Raw genomic sequence first — 18,927 nt, forward strand, 5'->3', positions numbered from 1 at the left:
AGAGGTGCATCGTGCAACGCGCGCTAGCAGCGCGTCTCGAGTTACGAGGGTTCTTATGGGACCGTACACATGTAAGCGTTGTAACATGCGTTTTGGAGTAGAGGGGAGTATGTTTTATGTAGGTTTACTGAGTATACTTCTATATACAATACCATATGGTAATTACGATGATCTCTTCTGTTGAAATCCAATCCCTAACAATGCTCTCACAAGGTTCTAGACATACTTTAACTTTCGTTAAATGAAGCAATTAGCATGTTTTAGTAATTAAAAAGCTTAGTTCATATCCTCGAATAGGTTGCAAAGTAAAACAAACATACGAGCTAAACGTTCTTGTAAAATTGGATATCCCAAGTGTTCTTAGTGGATTTTCCCCGGCACGGTTACCTGGGACCGCTTTGCTTTTTCATTGTGTTGTTCACAAAGGCAGACAATATTTTATAATTGAAATATTAAATTAAGCTGCAACGGGGGTATTTTTATTTTGTTTCCGTTGCGTCTAACAACGCGCGTTGCAACGCTCCCATGTGTACGTAACCATAGAATCGAACTAGCGACCTTCAGATTTGAATGCGAGCACTATAACCAATCAGCTACAATTATTCGTGAACCCTAGTTAGTAAGATTTAGAAGATGTTTTACGTCTACGTGATATTGATATTCCTCGTATGTTCTATAGCGGTGCTTCCACAATACATGAGAGGCTTGTTCAATGTTCACGCGTTGACCCCGACTACCGTCGACCTCTAGGACACGACCAGACGAAGCCCAGAAGCCGCGGTGAGTATTGAAATCTGATACGAACATTGGGAGCTCACGACATTAGACCCAGCATGATGTATTTCATATGACGAGTTAATAGTAAAATGTTTTCACCAATAAAATTAATATGTATGGTTGATACAGTAGTGGAACTGTTTTATCTGTTAGTTTATAGTGTATTTCATCACTAGGGAGTAAAGTGACACGTTTTGTCCGTGTGACGAACTATATTTTTGGTCATATTGCAGCATTATTTGAAAAACCCCACAAAACTAAAATAGTTTTCCTTTCAAGATAACCTCTCAAACCTACTTCTAGCTCGTTTTCAATTTAATTTGCTAATGGAAACAAACAGCTGAACAGGGTGCTGTACAGAACCCTAGTAAGTAATTAAATCATTTCGTCTATTACGATTATGTTAGTGTAGCCAACATTATACTATCGAATCGATACGTCGAACTATTTACAATAAGGCAACAATAAGCTACAATCTATTAAACAATCGAGACATACTTTCGATACATGTATTTGTTTACAATCGAAATTTACAACTGAATTAACAACAGCAGATTTTTACTCCCTAAAAAAATGCTTGCATTAAAAATGACTGTTGCTGCAGTATGACGAAAAAATAATTAAGGGTGTTTGGTCGCAAATTTTCATGTCTGATTTTTTGTTATTGTTTAATTGTACTAAAAATTAGAGATACAAATATATAAGAAAAAATGTTTTATTTTGAATATTAAGCGAGATATGGAGCTTGAAAGTAGTAAATTTTTAATCTTTGGTACCAGTTCACAGGGAGAATGGGTAATGCGATTCTCACCAAAATTTGCATTCAGGTGTGGAAAAATAAGATAATAATCACTAGCTATTTAAAATTAAAAAATTTAAAAAAAAATTATTTTTTATTTTTTATAATTTTTTTTAAAAAATTAAAAAAAATTAAAAAAAAATTAAAAATAGCTCTTTGTTTTTGGGAAAAATGTATCTGTATGTTGGAATAAAAAAAAATGTGATATGTTAACTCGTTTGGGCTGTGAATTCGTACCTTTGATGCCTTGCGCTGTCGGAGCACTACTCGTTGAGAGTTTGTACACTAACACCGGGGCTTTAGAATACTTTAACATCACGTAATTATTAACATCCTTTAACATTGAAAGAATACGTTTATCGTTGTATTCTAAAGCCCCGGTGTTAGTGTACACACTCTCAACGAGTAGTGCTCCGACAGCGCAAGGCATCGAAGGTACGAATTCACAGCCCAAACGAGTTAACATATCACATTTTTTTTTATTCCAACATACAGATACATTTTTCCCAAAAACAAAGAGCTATTTTTAAATTTTTAAAAATTTTTTTTTAATTTTTTAAAAAATTTAAAAAAAATAAAAAATAATTTTTTTTAAATTTTTTAATTTTAAATAGCTAGTGATTATAATCTTATTTTTCCACACCTGAATGCAAATTTTGGTGAGAATCGCATTACCCATTCTCCCTGTGAACTGGTACCAAAGATTAAAAATTTACTACTTTCAAGCTCCATATCTCGCTTAATATTCTAAATAAATATTTTTTTCTTATATATTTGTATCTCTAATTTTTAGTACAATTGAACAATAACAAAAAATAAGACATCAAATTTTTGACCAAACACCCTTAAACACTTTATTTTTTATTTTTAAACGTGTTATCAGTTTTAAGGAAATTGATAAAAATACGTATACTTTCATTTAAACATATATTTACACTAGCAGAGTATTCGTCCTTCGTACGGGTTGGCGTATAAGTATAAAATGCTTATTGAAGTTATACTCATACTTTGGGTTTGCAAAGGGAGAGGACACGTACGTTTTCAGAAAATTTTGTTGACTATAGGCCTAATTTACGGAATACTATAGTATAGCACATGTACCATAGCCATAATGTTTTACCACTGCACTTAAACAATAGAAAAATGTAAAGTTCTCAAAAACTTTTGTTGCTGCTTGGTTCAAATTAGCTGTTGTCGTAAATGCAAAAAGAATTAATAGTGCTGCACCCTGTTGGTAACCTTATAACGTTTTGCTATTGAATATCATAGAATCAACTTGTGTAGTTAAAACAGCTGGAAAAATTCTTTAATCTATACTTTATTTAATACGCAAGCAAGATTTTTGTGACAATTACTCCTCCAAACTACTGAACCGATTGACATGTTTTTGGTCTCATTGGAAAGAGCGTAACGTGAAGTTGTGCAGGAAACTTTCTTTTTAGGGAAATAATTAGAGAGTGAGGCCCTGAGGCCCTTTAAAGTTTCGTATTTTCCATAAGATTATCATGAGGAACAAAAATTGTTATGAAACTCCAGCTGTTATTAATTATTGTAAACAGTTAATAAGTTTGCTAATATAACAGTTTGCTACAAACATTTACTGACTTGGTTGAAATGAAATGTTTACTATATGAATTTGGGTTGGCGTAAATATTACAATGGAAGAAAGCGAGAGAGCCTGGATAAATTGATATACTAAAAAAACTGAATGAACACTGTGCTGCATTTCTTAGAAATCATTGAAGGAGCCGATTTGCAAACTGTAACCTGTTATATATGGAAACAGGAAAGTCATAGAACACCACAAATAAGAAGAAATAGAAATGTTTTTTTTTATAATCGTTATTATGGACAACCTAATGCGGCTATGAGTAAGGCTATTTGTAGAAAACACTAAAAAACAAGATCAGCTTTTGAAAAATGATCAGATATTTACAAGAAATTGTGATTATATCGATCTGTTATATACCCACATCATGAGTATTTCCAAAATCTTTGAGTGGAATCTTTTAAAGTAATCAGAAATTATGAGTGTTATTCGTTTAAAAATAACGTCTGTAATACTTAGCAATTGCTCGAATTCGAGCAACAGGGACACTAGTTCCTTTTAAATATGAATACTCATAAGGTTAACATGGGAAACTCTAGAGCCACTGGGGCGAAGCCCTAACAGATTTTTGAGATAAGAATATGTCTATATGTTAATCGGGAATGTCATATCATCATACCATATTTCAACCCAATAATGCGTGACCGAACTTCAAACAAACACAAACTTTCACATTTATAATATTAGTAAGATTAACAAGACCTATTTAAGGCTAAAAGTAACTATTAAATATGGTAAGCCATCTTTACAACAACGATACTGTTTCTACACAAAATATATGTTGTGCAGGGATATCTATCTTGACACATAGATCATTTGATTCTGAGTTTGATATTACAATCATTTGTTTTACATTTGAGCTTTTTGTGGACCTATGTCCCTACAAGCCACTAGTTGTTATTTACTTTCCGTTAGATACATTTTTACAACTTAACAATCTGATTTTAGTCAGCAACAAATACATCTTATTCATTCGAAACCCAACCTCCACACAACTCAACTTCATTTTAAAACACGCACATTGGTGTTTTGGCGTCGTAGAAATGAAATGTTATTCAATGTATTAGCAAAAATAAAATCTAAACTAAATTTTCAATGACAACCATTGTACATGAGTTTCTCTGAGTATCCCGAAGGAGAGCTTCGTTTCCCTCGGTAGATCCTGGGTCCTGTCATCCTACAGGTCATCGCCCAGGACGGACTCCATTACCACGGTTTGGTCGTCGTCGTTGATCGTTTAGCTACGGTCATGATTGATGGGTTTCAAAAGGGCTTCCTTGGAGCATTGCTCCTTCCACTGAAACCATTCTTTGTTTTGTTCTAGACTGAAGTCCAACAAACGGATGTTTTCGTTTGAATAAAACTATTAGGGATAGGATAAGTTTTAATTGAGTAGGATTTATTTTGTTTTAATGGTTAAGGTTTGCAGAATTGCTATGCGTCAAGTAACGCGTGTTTTATAAGCCACAGGGTTGCAAAATGAAAAGCATTGATTATTCTGATCGTCATTGGTGCGTTGTTTAGCATTGTTATAAGAAAATCATTAGCAGATGAACCATTATTACTTGCCCTTTCCTGTCTAATGTGCGAATCTTGTGTATTCCTACCTAACTAGTTAATTTTGCCTAGTTTTTATACATGCATATTTTGTCTACACCTTAAACTTTGGCCGATTCGTCAGCTACCCCTACCAGAGATGTACGCGCATTTTGTAGTAGTCATAGTTAAGTGCTTCCTTTCCATTTTTCTAGGATATCGTTGAACTTCAGAGGATTGTAATATCGTCGTTTACAGACTTCATAGGTATGCCTTTATATGGAGTATTAACCAAATTACTCTCTGCTGTGCCCTTGCTTCCTAGTGCAGATATTTCATTGCGAATCCTTCAGATGCAGATACGGAAGAGATGTTTAGATGTGGACGAGAGACGCATGGCGGATGTGGATGTTAGCGGTGGTTTACCAGATGTCTGTTTGTGATGTTTGTCGGTCGTGCAGCTTTCTACCGTCCGTCAGAAGCCAACACCACACGTGACAAAACTGGTCACTACCTCAGTGGCCGAGATTTCATGCTCATCTCTTCTATCCGCAATAGAATATGTCACCACTAACCATGAGTAGTTTGTTTGGCTTATCCTGTTAGAACTGAGTAATATTTTACGGGAAGGTCACAAGATGGTTTACGAATCCTCAACTACTTATCGAGCCTAACAGTTTTTTTTAACCAGGTCAAGTGGACGGTATGCAAAATGGACAACCAACTCGAGAGAGTTTTCTAACATAATGAACTCTGGTGGTTACATTAGGAGACGAGGTTTTAAAATAATCCTCATAGTTACGTTCAGCCTTCAAAAATATTAGTCAAAAGGCGTTAGGAAATCATAGGGGGAGGGAAGAGAATTAACAGTTTGTGTCTTTTATATTTGATTAAAAAAATTCCTGAAATAAAGATATATGTATAGTTCATATAAAGAGAAAAAACCTCATATTGATAAACAATTAAACTGTTAATATTCTTGATTCGTAAAAATTTTATCAGCATACACCTGAAAAAATCAGCCTAGTTACTGTACTGTATAACTAACAACTACAACTGTATAACGTAACTTCAGTATTACTAGTATACAGGTGATCAGCTCAAGGAGGTCACCATTGGGATATCGAAAACGGTAAGAATTAGAGAAAACTTTAAATGGGGGACATTCCTTTATTTTTTGTGGCAGTTAAAAATATGATTTAATTTTTTTTAAATTCAGCCGCCATTTTCCAAAATGGCGGCCAACTTTGAAATTTCTTATGGAACACCCTATATTTTATCATGTTTTCGGATAGAACAGGCAATTTAAAAACTTTTTTATTCTAGACATTTTTTCGATAAACCCACTCGTTTAGGAGTTACAGCCTACTTCCGGTGTACATTTTACATCATGTAGCTCCTAAACAAGTAGGTTTATAGCGAAAATGCGAAAAGTAAATAAGTGAAATAAGTCTTAAAATTGCATCCACATTCCATAAAGACCATAAAATACACAGTTTTCCACTTTTCAAGTTTGCCGCCATTTTGGAAAATGGCCGCCATTTTTATAATAATAGAATTAATAGTTTTCACGAATTTTATGGTCTTTTTGGAATGTGGATGCAATTTTAAGACTTATTTGACTTATTTACTCTTCGCGTTTTTGCTACAAACCTACTTTTTTAGTAGCTACATGATGTAAAATGTACACCGGAAGTCATTTTTTCATAGGCTGTAACTCCTAAACGAGTTGGTTTATCGAAAAAATGTCAAGAATAATAAAGTTTTTAAATTGCCTGTTCTATCCGAAAACATGATAAAATATAGGGTGTTCCATAAGAAATTTCAAAGTTGGCCGCCATTTTGGAAAATGGCGGCTGAATTTCAAAAAAATTAAATCATATTTTTAACTGCCACAAAAAATAAAGGAATGTCCCCCATTTAAAGTTTTCTCTAATTCTTACCATTTCCGATATCCCAATGGTGGCCTCCTTGAGTTGATCACCCTGTATAGGACAGTAACTAGGCTGATTTTTCATATATACCGTATACTATAGTACCTAGTATTGGAGGACTTGTTTAAAATAATTCCTTTAGTCAAATATGACTTTTCGATAAGTGTCAATTGTCAATTTAGTGGTGGTGTAGAACCACCTTTGTGACTCGCACTATCTATCCAACCAGAGGAAAAAATCGTACGTATCACAGGCAAGAAAACTTTCTACTGGAAACTGCCTCCAACAAAAGCCATAGGTAAAAAACCACACTCACAATCATGACAAGAGACAATTCCCTATCAAACAATGAGTGGCAAAATCGACGGGTTCAAAACTTGTTCATATAAAGTAGTTGGATCGTGACATCCACTGTACAATCTAAAGGTTATGTACATGCAGGTGGTATTTATGTGATGTAGATTCACATGTAGCCAATGATTATCGTTGTGACGTCCGACGTAATTATTCCCAATTAGGCAACACATCGGCAATTAAGTGTCTTTTCTACCTTCTCCGGCAAGCAGAAATATCCGTACACATCTATGTCAATACAGTAGTTAAATTATCATAGAATAGGCCAATAGTAATTTTAGTCGTACAATAGCAATAAATAATATAGCATATATTTATCTGAAATATCAAACTAAACGTATACACTTTTTTGTATCCGTTCGCTATGAAGCACCTCAATATAAGAAAAGGTAATATCAGATATCCGAATTTTAAAAATTTTATTTGTATCTCACAATGATTATTTTACTTAAGTTTATTCACTAAATGACTACAGCTATATTTTGAAGAATTTGTAACGGATAACAAAATTACTGAGCAAAAAGTAACTTTTCAACAGTACTATTTAAAATTTAATTTGCATTTGTAAAATGCCCTACGTTTTATTTACGATAGGTGTTGAATTTCAAAGCAGTTATACATTTATGCTGTGCAATCAATCAAAATGACGACGGTTAAGAAACAAATTAATGCACAGTTGTTTACAAATTAAATTGAGAAGTCGTTTACTTATTATGTGTGCCATAATAAGTGTCTGTATTGTTAAGTACTTTGCCTTATCCTTGAATGGTAACCTTTTCAGGTGAACCGATCGTTCCAGTTCAATGATCTCTTCCAAACAGAACCACCTCTTAACGTTATCAGTACGTCTCTTCAAGTGTCTTGTCATCCATTTTTACTCGAGAAGTTGGTTTCCTTTAGTGTACGACTTCAAAGGATTGTATTTAGTTCAGGAGATGAAACGTGTCTTAGGCATCCTTTAACGATTATTTGGAGTATATTACCAAAATAACTACCTGTGCCCGTCCTTCGCTGCATAGTGTTTACATCATTGTCAAACTTTTAGTATAGAGAAGAAAACTTTCACTTGTCAATGGCCAAACACGTTTTGATAAAAATTATATGTATGTGCAACGAATGTGATTATTGTAATTTGTAAGTAAATATTGAATTTAAAATATCGTAGCTTAATGGCTTCAAAACAAATGAAGGCGATGGAGCATAAACACATTTATTACGTATTCCTACACCTACAATCTGTCAACGTCTGTGGTGTTTTGAAAATTATATTAAGTAGAAAATTTGTTCAAGTAAATTGGGACAGCGTTGCTCCAAATATAGATCATTATGTAAGCAATAATGATAGGAAATTTAAGTGATTGACCATTAACCTTTTCATGGCTTATAAATGAGTGTGCTTGTCACTACAGTATAATTAATGTATCTCTTCTTGAGACCAAGCTTTACTATATGTAGACTTTGTAATTAAAATGATTTTTCCATACATTTGTATTGTTATTATTACAATATTGGAATATTGTAATTTTCCCAGGCAAAACTGATATTACAATAATGATCCTATGTGTATTTAAATTTATATTAGTTCATCTATGCTTGAATACCGGTTCCTTCCTCAACGAAACAGCCTGTTTGCTGTTTTTGCATAGTGCATGCATTTTGCATGAACTGCATTTGTTTTGCTTTGTATTATGTTGTGCATGGTCTTGAACATATTTTTTTTCACATGGTTGGTTTTGATCGATTTTTGGTTGGTTTGATTTTTAACTCATGATATTTATTTTATTTTATGCTTGTACATTATGCTTGTACATTGACATAGCCTGTAACAATGTTGTTGTTGATTGGCCAAATAAATTCATTGTATTCATTGTATTCTTTGTATTCATTGTACTCAATCAGTGTTGACGTCAATCAAAAGGTCTAACTAGGCCTACCTATGTATTTGGTGGGTCTCAACAAAATACCACAGAAAGCATCATTTAGGCTTCAACGCTTCCATCTTCATCAACCTCCAACAAATGTCACAGAATTACAACTTTTATTGAACCTTTTAAAACTCAAATAAAGCCTAGAATATTTTTCTCGTGGGATCAAAAAATGCTTTGACACATTATTGGTCAGCGAATCTATTTGTGCTCACTGAGGACAATATTTTTACCTACGACCGTTTTTTAAAGTAGCCATTTCAGTTCATTTCTTAGAATTGAAAAGTTTCACTTAACAGCTGTTTACTTTCATATCAGCATAGTTTCATTTCATAACAGCATAGTTCTTCTCATATCAACACAGGTAACGGACCAATGAGGTTCAAGTATTGAGAGAAAAGAATTAAAATTGTAATGCTTCGAACGTCAACTAATCAGCTGATCAGTTGACCAATTTAATTGTTGATCTGACTTGTTCCTGTTGATACTAGCGTATTCTTAACCTAAGTTAACGGAAGGTAGATTAAACTGATTTAATAATGTCAGTTAGTGAAAGTGAAGTTGACGAGATGGAAATGAGAACAAACTGTTTATAATATTCTATAATATTCGATGCTGAGATCTAACTGTAAATTAACTGTTTCACTATAATCATTCAGTTGTCAAAAACAAAATGCAAAATTTTCCTAATTGTACCTGATGCAGTATTTATGGTAAGAATGCTGCTAGCAGAACACATTCCCTGAAAAAGGTAACGTATTTTTTTAACGAAGTTTTACAGAAATCAGCTGATTATACAACAAGTCGTTGCATCACTTTCCTTTCATTGGCACTGACAATAAACGAAAACACAACCTCTCTAAGAAGTAATGAGTAGTGATTTTTAGTAATTAAAAACCAGATTGTTAGTAATCAAAAAACTGTCGCAGGTAAAGTAGTGTACGCAACTCGCGTTAATAGTCTTTCGACACTCGTAGAAGTTTTTAAGTCTTAAATTTTCTACTCGTGTCGTAAAGACTAACTTAACGCAATCGTTGCGTAAACTACTATTGCAATCTACTTATACGGACAGAAATATATCTAAAATCGTCCTAAGCTGATCAATACGAATAACAAGTCTAGAAGAGAGAGTGGTTTAATCCACGGTGTGCGATTCAACGTCACACGTTTCTTTCACAAGATGTGTTATTCCAGTAGCTTAACATTACTAGGATTGCTTTCATTGTAGTGCAAGCCAGTCACGTTTCATGGTTTTTAACAAAATAATACGCTAAAGTAATGTTTATATATACTGTATAATACAACTATTTCATCAATTTAATCTATGAGTTTGTCTCAGAATTATCAACTTTATATAACACGTTTCATGAGTAAAGATGTGGACATTACAAAATGACATTACATACATATCCTTAATATCGATATTTTTATCTTTCCCTATGTCATCTTGTGAGCCCACAGTTCTGGTTGAACCCGACCATCGACATTTTTATCAATGTTGGCCAGAATTGGCTCTTCAGGCAGAAATAATCCTGAATGGATACATATTATGATTAGCATAATATTTAATTTTTTAATGACTTGCTTATTTTAAGATAATTTCACAAATATTTTTCACCATACCTTATTAGGTATGTTTTCTTAAATTTTGTACATATGAAAAGCAAGTGTTCTACATTCAATTATCTCAAAACATTGCCTGAAGAAGTTGGCCGGGAGTTAATTGCTCATCTTCACTTTCTACAAATATCAGGCAGTTTTGAGAATGCATTCTGAAACTTACCTTAATATGACCCTCTAATGCGAATTAGGTATTTTATGGTAAAACAAAAACGCAAAAAAACTACTTTAGGCTTACTTACTTGATAATTTTGATTTTTATCTCACAATGATTATTTTACTTAAGTTTATTCACTAAATGACCACAGCTATATAGCAAAGAATTTGTAACGGATAACAAAATTACTGAGCAAAAAGTAACTTTTCAACAGAACTATTTAAAATTTAATTCGCATTTGTAAATTACCTTACGTAAGTACTTTGCCTTACCCTTAAAAAGGTAACATTTTCAGGTGAACCAATCGTTCCAGTTCAATGATCTCTTCCAAACAGAACCACCTCTCAACGTTATCAGTTACGTCTCTTCAAGTGTCTTGTCATCCATTTTTACTCGAGAAGTTGGTTTCCTTTAGTGTACGACTTCAAAGGATTGTATTTAGTTCAGGAGATGAAACGTGTCTTAGGCATTCTTTAATGATTATTTGGAGTATATTACCAAAATAACTACCTGTGCCCATCCTTCACAGCATAGTGTTTACATCATTGTGTACTTTTAGTTTATAGAAGAAAACTTTCACTAGTCAATGGCCAAACACGTTTTGATAAAAATTATATGTATGTGTAACGAATGTGTTTATTGTAATTTGTAAGTAAAAATTGAATTTAAAATATCGTAGCTTAATGGCTTCAAAACAAATTTATTAAGGCGATGGAGCATAAACACATTTATTACGTATTCCCACACCTACTGTCAACATCTGTGGTGTTTACAAAATTCTATTAAGTAGAAAATTTGTTCAAGTAAATCGGGACAGCGTTGCTCCAAACATAGTTCATTATGTAAGCAATAATGATAGGAAATTTAAGTGATTGACCATTAACCTTTTCATGGCTTATAAATGAGTGTGCTTGTCACTACAGTATAATTAATGTATCTCTTCTTGAGACCAAGCTTTACTATATGTACACTTTGTAATTAAAATGATTTTTCAATACATTTTTATTGTTATTATTACAATATTGGGATATTGTAATTTTCCCAGGCAAAACGGATATTACAATAATATGATCCGACGTGTATTTAAATTTGTATTAGTTCATCTATGCTTGAATACCGGTTCCTACCTCAATCAGTGTCGACGTCAATCAAAAGGTCTTACTGGGCCTACCTACCTATTTGGTAGGTCTCAACAAAATAACACAGAAAACATCAAGCTGTAACATGTAACATGTAAGCTTCAACGCTTCCTTCTTCATCAACCTTCAACAAATGCCACAGAATTACAACTTTTATTGAACCTTTTAAAAGTCAAATAAAGCCTAGAATATTTTTCTCGTGGGATCAAAAAATGCTTTGACACATTTATGGTCAGGTAATCTATTTGTCCTCACTGAGGAGAGGACAATATTTTTGCAATACATAAATATATCTAAAATCGTCCTAAGCTGATCAATATGAATAACAAGTATAGGAGAGAGAGAGAGAGTGGGTTAATCCACGGTGTGCGATTCAACGTCACATGTTTCTTTCACAAGATGTGTTATTCCAGTACCTTAAAATTACTCCGATTGCTTTCATTAATAGTTTTTAACAAAGCAATAAACTAAAACATTGTTAATATTATATAATATAACCTTTTCATAAAAATTTTTATATGAGTTTGTCTCAGAACTATCAACATATACAGGGTGTTCAAAAAAGGCGGGGGACATAATTTACGTAGCAATTCCTTGAGTCAAAATAAAGAGAAAATCAATAATAACATTTGTTCCAAAATCGCTTCGTTAACCAGATATCTGCCATTTTGTATTTTTTACATACAATTTTTATCTTTGAATGTTTTGAATCTTTAGGAAACATCGATGTTTATGAAACTTGGTATAAGAGTAAGGACTCATGTTAGAATAAAATTAATCTTGATTCAAATTAAAATTTCAAAATGGAGGGCATTTTAATTTGTTAAACTTCAATTACAAAAAATGGCTGTTTCTAGGAAAAATGTCAAAGACACTTTTATTTAGCATTTTTAAGTAACTATCAAACTATACAAAGTTCAAAATTATCGAATAAGAAATAGCTGAAATATTACGATTTTTAGTTATAAAATGGGGAAAACCTGACTAAACTAAGCTTGACTCAAATAAAAACCACACGGTCTTTGACTTATTCTACCCCATTTTACACTTAAAAATCGTAATATTTAAGCTATTTCTTATTCGATCTTTTTGAACTTGGTATAGTTTGAATTAAAAATTCAAAATAAAAGGTTTCCTGATGTTTTTTTTCTTATTATCAGCCATTTTTGTAATTTAAGTTTTTGAAATTTTAAGTTGAAAAAAGATGATTTTTTGATAACATGTGTCTCAAAACAAACCGATCCCAAAGAGCATCGCTCAATGAAGATACTCATATTTTAGTCACAGTTTGGAAATAGTCTGAATACGTTCGACACTCAACGAAACAGTATAGTTTTAATTTTAGTACTTTTTGTCGTATGTTCGAGCCCGGGATTGTTTTTCACATTACTTCAGGCTAGACATAGCTTATAGGGGTCGCGGTGATATCAGATAGCCATTGGTGTCATTGGTGTTTTGGTGATCGGCGGGATTTGACCCCAGGACCTCAGATGTGTTATTATGTTTTCCTCGAAGCATATGTGCCAGCAGACATTAGCGACTGGTCCAATTCTGCAGATCTATTTGCCCTCACGGAGGCTGATGAAGCGGCGACCAGATACCCGGCTTTCACCGGTCATTGAACCTCTGCACGGTGAAATGTCGCTGCTTTTCTCTCCCGCCTACTGGACAACACGGACGTGACGTGGGAATCATCATCATCTTCTGTAACGTCATCATCAGCTGCATCGTTAGTCTGATCACACGTCTTTCCTATCAGACGTGATCAACTCTAACTTCTGATTCAACTTTCTCACACCCACATTGTTACGAGGATATCTTATTACACGTTAAAAAAAAAAACAACCGTAGCGATTTGTTTTTATGACCATAGACAGTGCATTCTGCAGGTAAACTTCTCCTGTTGTTATCTGAAGTATGTTCGATGACCGGTGTATATCGGGATCAAATAAAAATGCCTTTATTCTTGAACGCTTCTCAATACAATATTGGTTAACAAAATAACTCACGTCACTAAAACTAAACATTTACAAGTCATCTAAACAAATTATGTACAAGAATAAACATTAAAATTACATGCCTGCTTTACAATGCATTTTAACCTTTTTTTAAGCTAAGGCCGAAAGGCTTTTGAACTTATAGGGGGAGGGGTGGTAAATGGTTGGGCCAAAATAGGAGAACCCCCTCCTCCCTATTTCCAATTTAACTTTTGGAAAGGATAGCGTTGATGATGATAAATAAATGTACATAATTGATATAATTGACATATTCCCTTTTATTATTGAGGGTATATTTTATAACATGGTCTTCGCTCGTTAGCTATAGTACCACGGAGAAGCAATAGTTTACAGTAAATTTGTTGCTTTCTTTAAACATCAAAACGTTACCTATTCCGGATGGACAAATATCTTAAATTACCCTTTTTAAGGCGATCCAATAGGATTACAAATCTAAGAAGGAAAATATACTTTCTGTATGATGTTATAGATTCTTTGTGTATAGAAATAAAAACTTATTCAACTTTGACCTTTATGCCTACGCCCGGTTTTTGTAGCTTAACTTTAAAACATAAATTCTGTCATAGAAAGACAATACTGTACAATTGGTGTCGTTGTGAAATTTAAATCTTTTAACTGACTTGTTAAGTATTCAACAAATAATGCTTACAGGAGTGAATAAATAAAGAGTAAGTAGAGTAATTAGTTCAAGTTTAGTGGCATTCTGAAAGGATTTAGTTTTACAATTAATTTTATGTCGTCACCCCTTTGGAAAGCGCGGGGAAAGCTACAAAACTTATATCAATTTGACCAAACGTATACGACATACTGTTGTAAACCCCCTATGATAGACATGTTATCAGAGCCTATGTAATCTTTCGCTAGAAGCTGTGAGATGTAACTACGTTTTGATTGGTCGCAGCAAGTAGACTAACCGTGACTCAGTGGCTGCCGAACAGTCACGTTTTGCTTACTTCAACTCATTCGAAACAATTTATTCTCTGTATACACTAACTTGGCGTCTGAACCCTAGTCTACCTGCGGACGGACCGGGGCCGAAACCTTTCTCGCCCCCGTTGAACAGCTGTTACCATAATTAGTCACCTAGTAGCACCTCCACTGCAATTATGAACTTTTTTGTGCGGGACGGAATTTTAATTTTTTTTCTGCACAAGCAAAAAGTTCATGAAATTTTAAGAAAAATGATACTAAACTTAACCATATTCCGTTAAGTTAAGCTTACGTTTAAATGATTTTTATCTGGTTGATGGTTGATATAATTGTATCCTTAGAAACATGATGATTGTATGATTATTTTAAGTTTCATTTGGCCAGTACAAAATGACGCAATTTTGACTTTTCATGCCAAATGCTACTTTCGCTCGCATTTACGATTAGTTTTTTTACCTTATTACGTATACTTAATGAAACGTAAGGTTTAAAAGTGTTTCACGTTTACAATAGACTTAAATGTGATTGGTTAGATATTTTCACGTTTACAATAGACTTAAATGTGATTGGTTAGATCTACTCAAAGAAACATATGAGTTAGGTTGGGACAAACTACATCGCCTCAACACGTTTTACATGTTTTTACTTCTTAAAATTTATTCCCGTAACAATATTAGGAAATTTAAATATATAAATCACTATTCCTTTTTTGTGTTTGCAGATTCGCGGTGCACGTCTGATTTAATTAAAAATAATTCATACATAACGATATTACAGTTTTATTTCTATCCCTAATAAAGTTTCTATTCCTCAGTAGCTACTGTACTTATGCCTGTAGGTTCTACAAACGTAATCAGAATATGGTCAAGTTTGGTATCATTTTACTTATTTATTCGTGGACTTTATGCTCGTACAGACAAAAATGTAAAATTCCGCCCCGCACAAAAAAGTTTATAAGTGCATTGGGGGTGTGACTTGGTGACTAATTATGGAAACAGATGCTCAAGAAGTGAGCGAGCAAGGGACGGTCCCGGCCCGGTCGCAGGTAGTCAAGGGTCCAGACGCCAAGTTAGTGTATACAGAGAATAGTACTAATTGTTTTGTAAACAGTAGTTTTACGGCGTGACAAAAACAAACGGGGCTTGTCCAAGCTGGGATGGAATACGTTAAAATACAGTTGATTGATTCGACAAATTGAGAGAGGGGGGCTACACATGCCTAAATTAAGTAGCAGTAGCACAGAATAATTCTATGTTAGTGGTGGTAGTAAGAACAGTTGCTTAAATTAATGAGCTATTGAGATTTGATTTCTTCAAACCGTACAGCAGTGATTATGAATTTGATACAATCACATAAGTTTAGAGTGATAATCGCAGAGTTCCTAGACTAATTACTACTCAGAAAGTTATTTCTTCTGTTCTGCACATTCGTACTTATACACACTCCCATAAAGTTTTGTCAACCTACGGTTCCGCCAAAACAGTAGGGGTACGTTTCCGTATCACTTCTTTCCACTATTCCTTCACTAACATTTAGAACTATATTTAACACATAAAACGACCTATAATTGTTTACATAACATAGTTTATCCTCTGGTAACGTTACCAAAGAGTCTTCAACTCGCTTGCTCTCTCGGCTTAACCGAACATTTCAGGTACTTCATAATGTGCTTCTTGGACAATAACTGAATTAATATACTCGAATAAATTATTAACTGTAAGGCTTGTATTTTATTCAAAATTTGTAACGTCTACCCGATAGCGGAAAGGCAGTCTCTAAACACAATGCCATGGTGAAAAACCGCGAAATATAAACTTCAAACTCCGTTAGTGTTATTTACATTTATCTCACCACAGTGCCCCCACCTCCCACCCTCCCCCCACCTGGTGGGGTCAACACCGGTAAACGGGGCCAAGTTCAAGGCCCCAATGTCACTTGCTCTCCATTCACCTACTTTCTCGAGATGTTTTCTTTCGCTTCCGCAAAAATTTCAAGGTCGTTACAAACTCAATTTTTTCAGTGTTTTGTAGGCATACTAAAAACTGATCTTAGGATAAAATTATAATTTCTGATTAAAATTACTAAAATTTGCTTTAATATTAGTTTGGATTGTGTTGTATTAATTTCACAGGTACTTTAGAATACACCTATGTTATATTAGTATAAAATCGAGTAAGCTTTTAAATAAAGGAATGAAAAACTTCTTGGGACCAAACAGACATAAAGAAAAACTTAGATGATTTTAGCTTCAGGGGTGACCTTCATAGCTGCAATACTCGTAACCGGAGTCAACTTGACCTTCCATCCCATCGGCTCAGTAAGACTGTAAATAGTTTCCCCACTCTGGCCATAAGGCTGTATAATAGCATAGATGAAGTAATGATAATAGTCTCAGTTGAGATCAGAGGCCTACCAGTTAAAGCGTTCGTAGCGCACATGTATAGGGAGTTGAAGACTAGGTCCCTCTACTCCATCAGAGAATTTTTTGAAAACCCTGACTCAGTTTGGACATCATGATCCACCGCCTTGTATATAGTGTATATAGTAAAAGTTTTAAATTTTTAACTTTTTGTAACGCAATCTATCGAGCTATGGCTGGGCAACGATGAAGAACCGGTAAAGGTAAAGGTACGCAAAAGTTTTCTTCTAGGCCTTCTAGTTTTCTTCGGTTACGCATTTAAAAGGACTACCATACTTCTCTTACGCTAGGTCCCATTAAATTGCGTAACCGAATGTAAAAAAACTGTTTGTTTGGTTGTTTGTCATCCGATATGAACAAACAAGGTTTCATTTGATTTGGATTTAAATTCTATATATCTTTGACTGTAAAACATTTTTCTTAACATTTACGGTTTTCATGAAACTCGGCATTAAAGATTTTAAACGACCGCCATATTGAAATGGCTTGAGATATTCGTACGAAATTTTTGAAGCTCTTTTGACCTTCCAAGCTACACAAATATACCAATTTTGAAATTTCTAAATAGAAAAATGCCCAAGATATAAAATAATAATAATAAAACAAAAAAACCGACAGACAGAAATCTAGGCATTTTAGAACCATACGTATACAACATTTTTTGTTTGTCTTAGCCGAAGGAACAAGACCACAAAATAAGTCCACAGAACAGACATAAGAATACAGAGATAAGTTGAATACAGTTAAAACTCAATCCTACACAAACGGTTCAGATATACATATTATTATCATTGTTATTGTTATTAATATTCTTTATGCATCGTTATTGTTATTCATAATCATTCTGCATTGTTATTGTTATGTCATAGTTTTATAGCTATTATTGTTGATTGATTATTGATGCAATTGCTGTTGAAATGTTGTTTTGTTGTATAGTTTAAGTCAGTATTGGAGTTTATATAATCTTATTTATAATCTTAACTGATTGTTATTATTGTAAATGGCATTGCCGTGGAAAATAAAAATAAAATAAAATAAAATAAATCCAGACAATTTGAAAACACCCTGTAATATCGATATCTTCATAATAATAAAAATGTAGGTTAAAACAATGAATTATTCTAAAGCAAAAAAAAATTCGGGTAAGTATTGATTTCATGGCCACTTTGGCCCGGGGACGACCTGAACTGTAAACCCTTATCCAAAGTTTTCAAGTGTACCTTAAGTACAAACTATAAGAGGGTATCTGTGGTTTCATACAACTCGCTGTACGCTGTACATACTCGTAGGCCTATAGCTAGAGCTACTGTTGACTGACGTATGTTGCTATTATTGTATTATCCTCACCTGACTTATCTGGTGGGTTCATGAGATAGTGTTATCAGTAACCACGTGTTTTCACAGCCCACACAATAATCTGGGTAAACCAGGCCATTTACAATAGCTCGGTCACAGTACTTTGCAACTATTTCACTACATGTACAAATTGTTAAAAAAATATAAGGAAGTTAACAGCTTTGATATGTTTACCGTGGAAAAATTAAAATTTTTGTAGCTTTCCCCTCCAGATTACAGTACCATGGTAAACATAGAACCCTTCTGTCTGTATGAAATTAAATGGTCTGTATGGAAATGAATAGTCATACTTGGCTTAAAATACCTACAATTTGAAGGAGGTATGGTCACAAATTCAGATAAAAGTACTAAAAA

General features: G+C 33.7%; 1 protein-coding gene across 1 annotated transcript in view; it reads left to right on the forward strand.

Annotated features, from left to right (window-relative positions):
* The first annotated feature begins 661 nt into the window (after positions 1–661).
* LOC128990566 (tetraspanin-9-like) overlaps positions 662–18,927 on the forward strand; it is a 64,134-nt gene continuing 45,868 nt past the window's right edge. The window contains exon 1 of the mRNA XM_054412995.1: positions 662–780. Coding sequence (XP_054268970.1) covers positions 669–780 — 112 coding nt within the window. The 5' untranslated portion in view covers positions 662–668. The remainder of the gene's footprint in view (positions 781–18,927) is intronic.

Source organism: Macrosteles quadrilineatus, unplaced genomic scaffold (assembly GCF_028750875.1).
Source record: "Macrosteles quadrilineatus isolate MER2022 unplaced genomic scaffold, UCM_ALF_1.0 Scaffold_3__2_contigs__length_128488019, whole genome shotgun sequence".
Lineage (NCBI taxonomy): Eukaryota > Metazoa > Arthropoda > Insecta > Hemiptera > Cicadellidae > Macrosteles > Macrosteles quadrilineatus.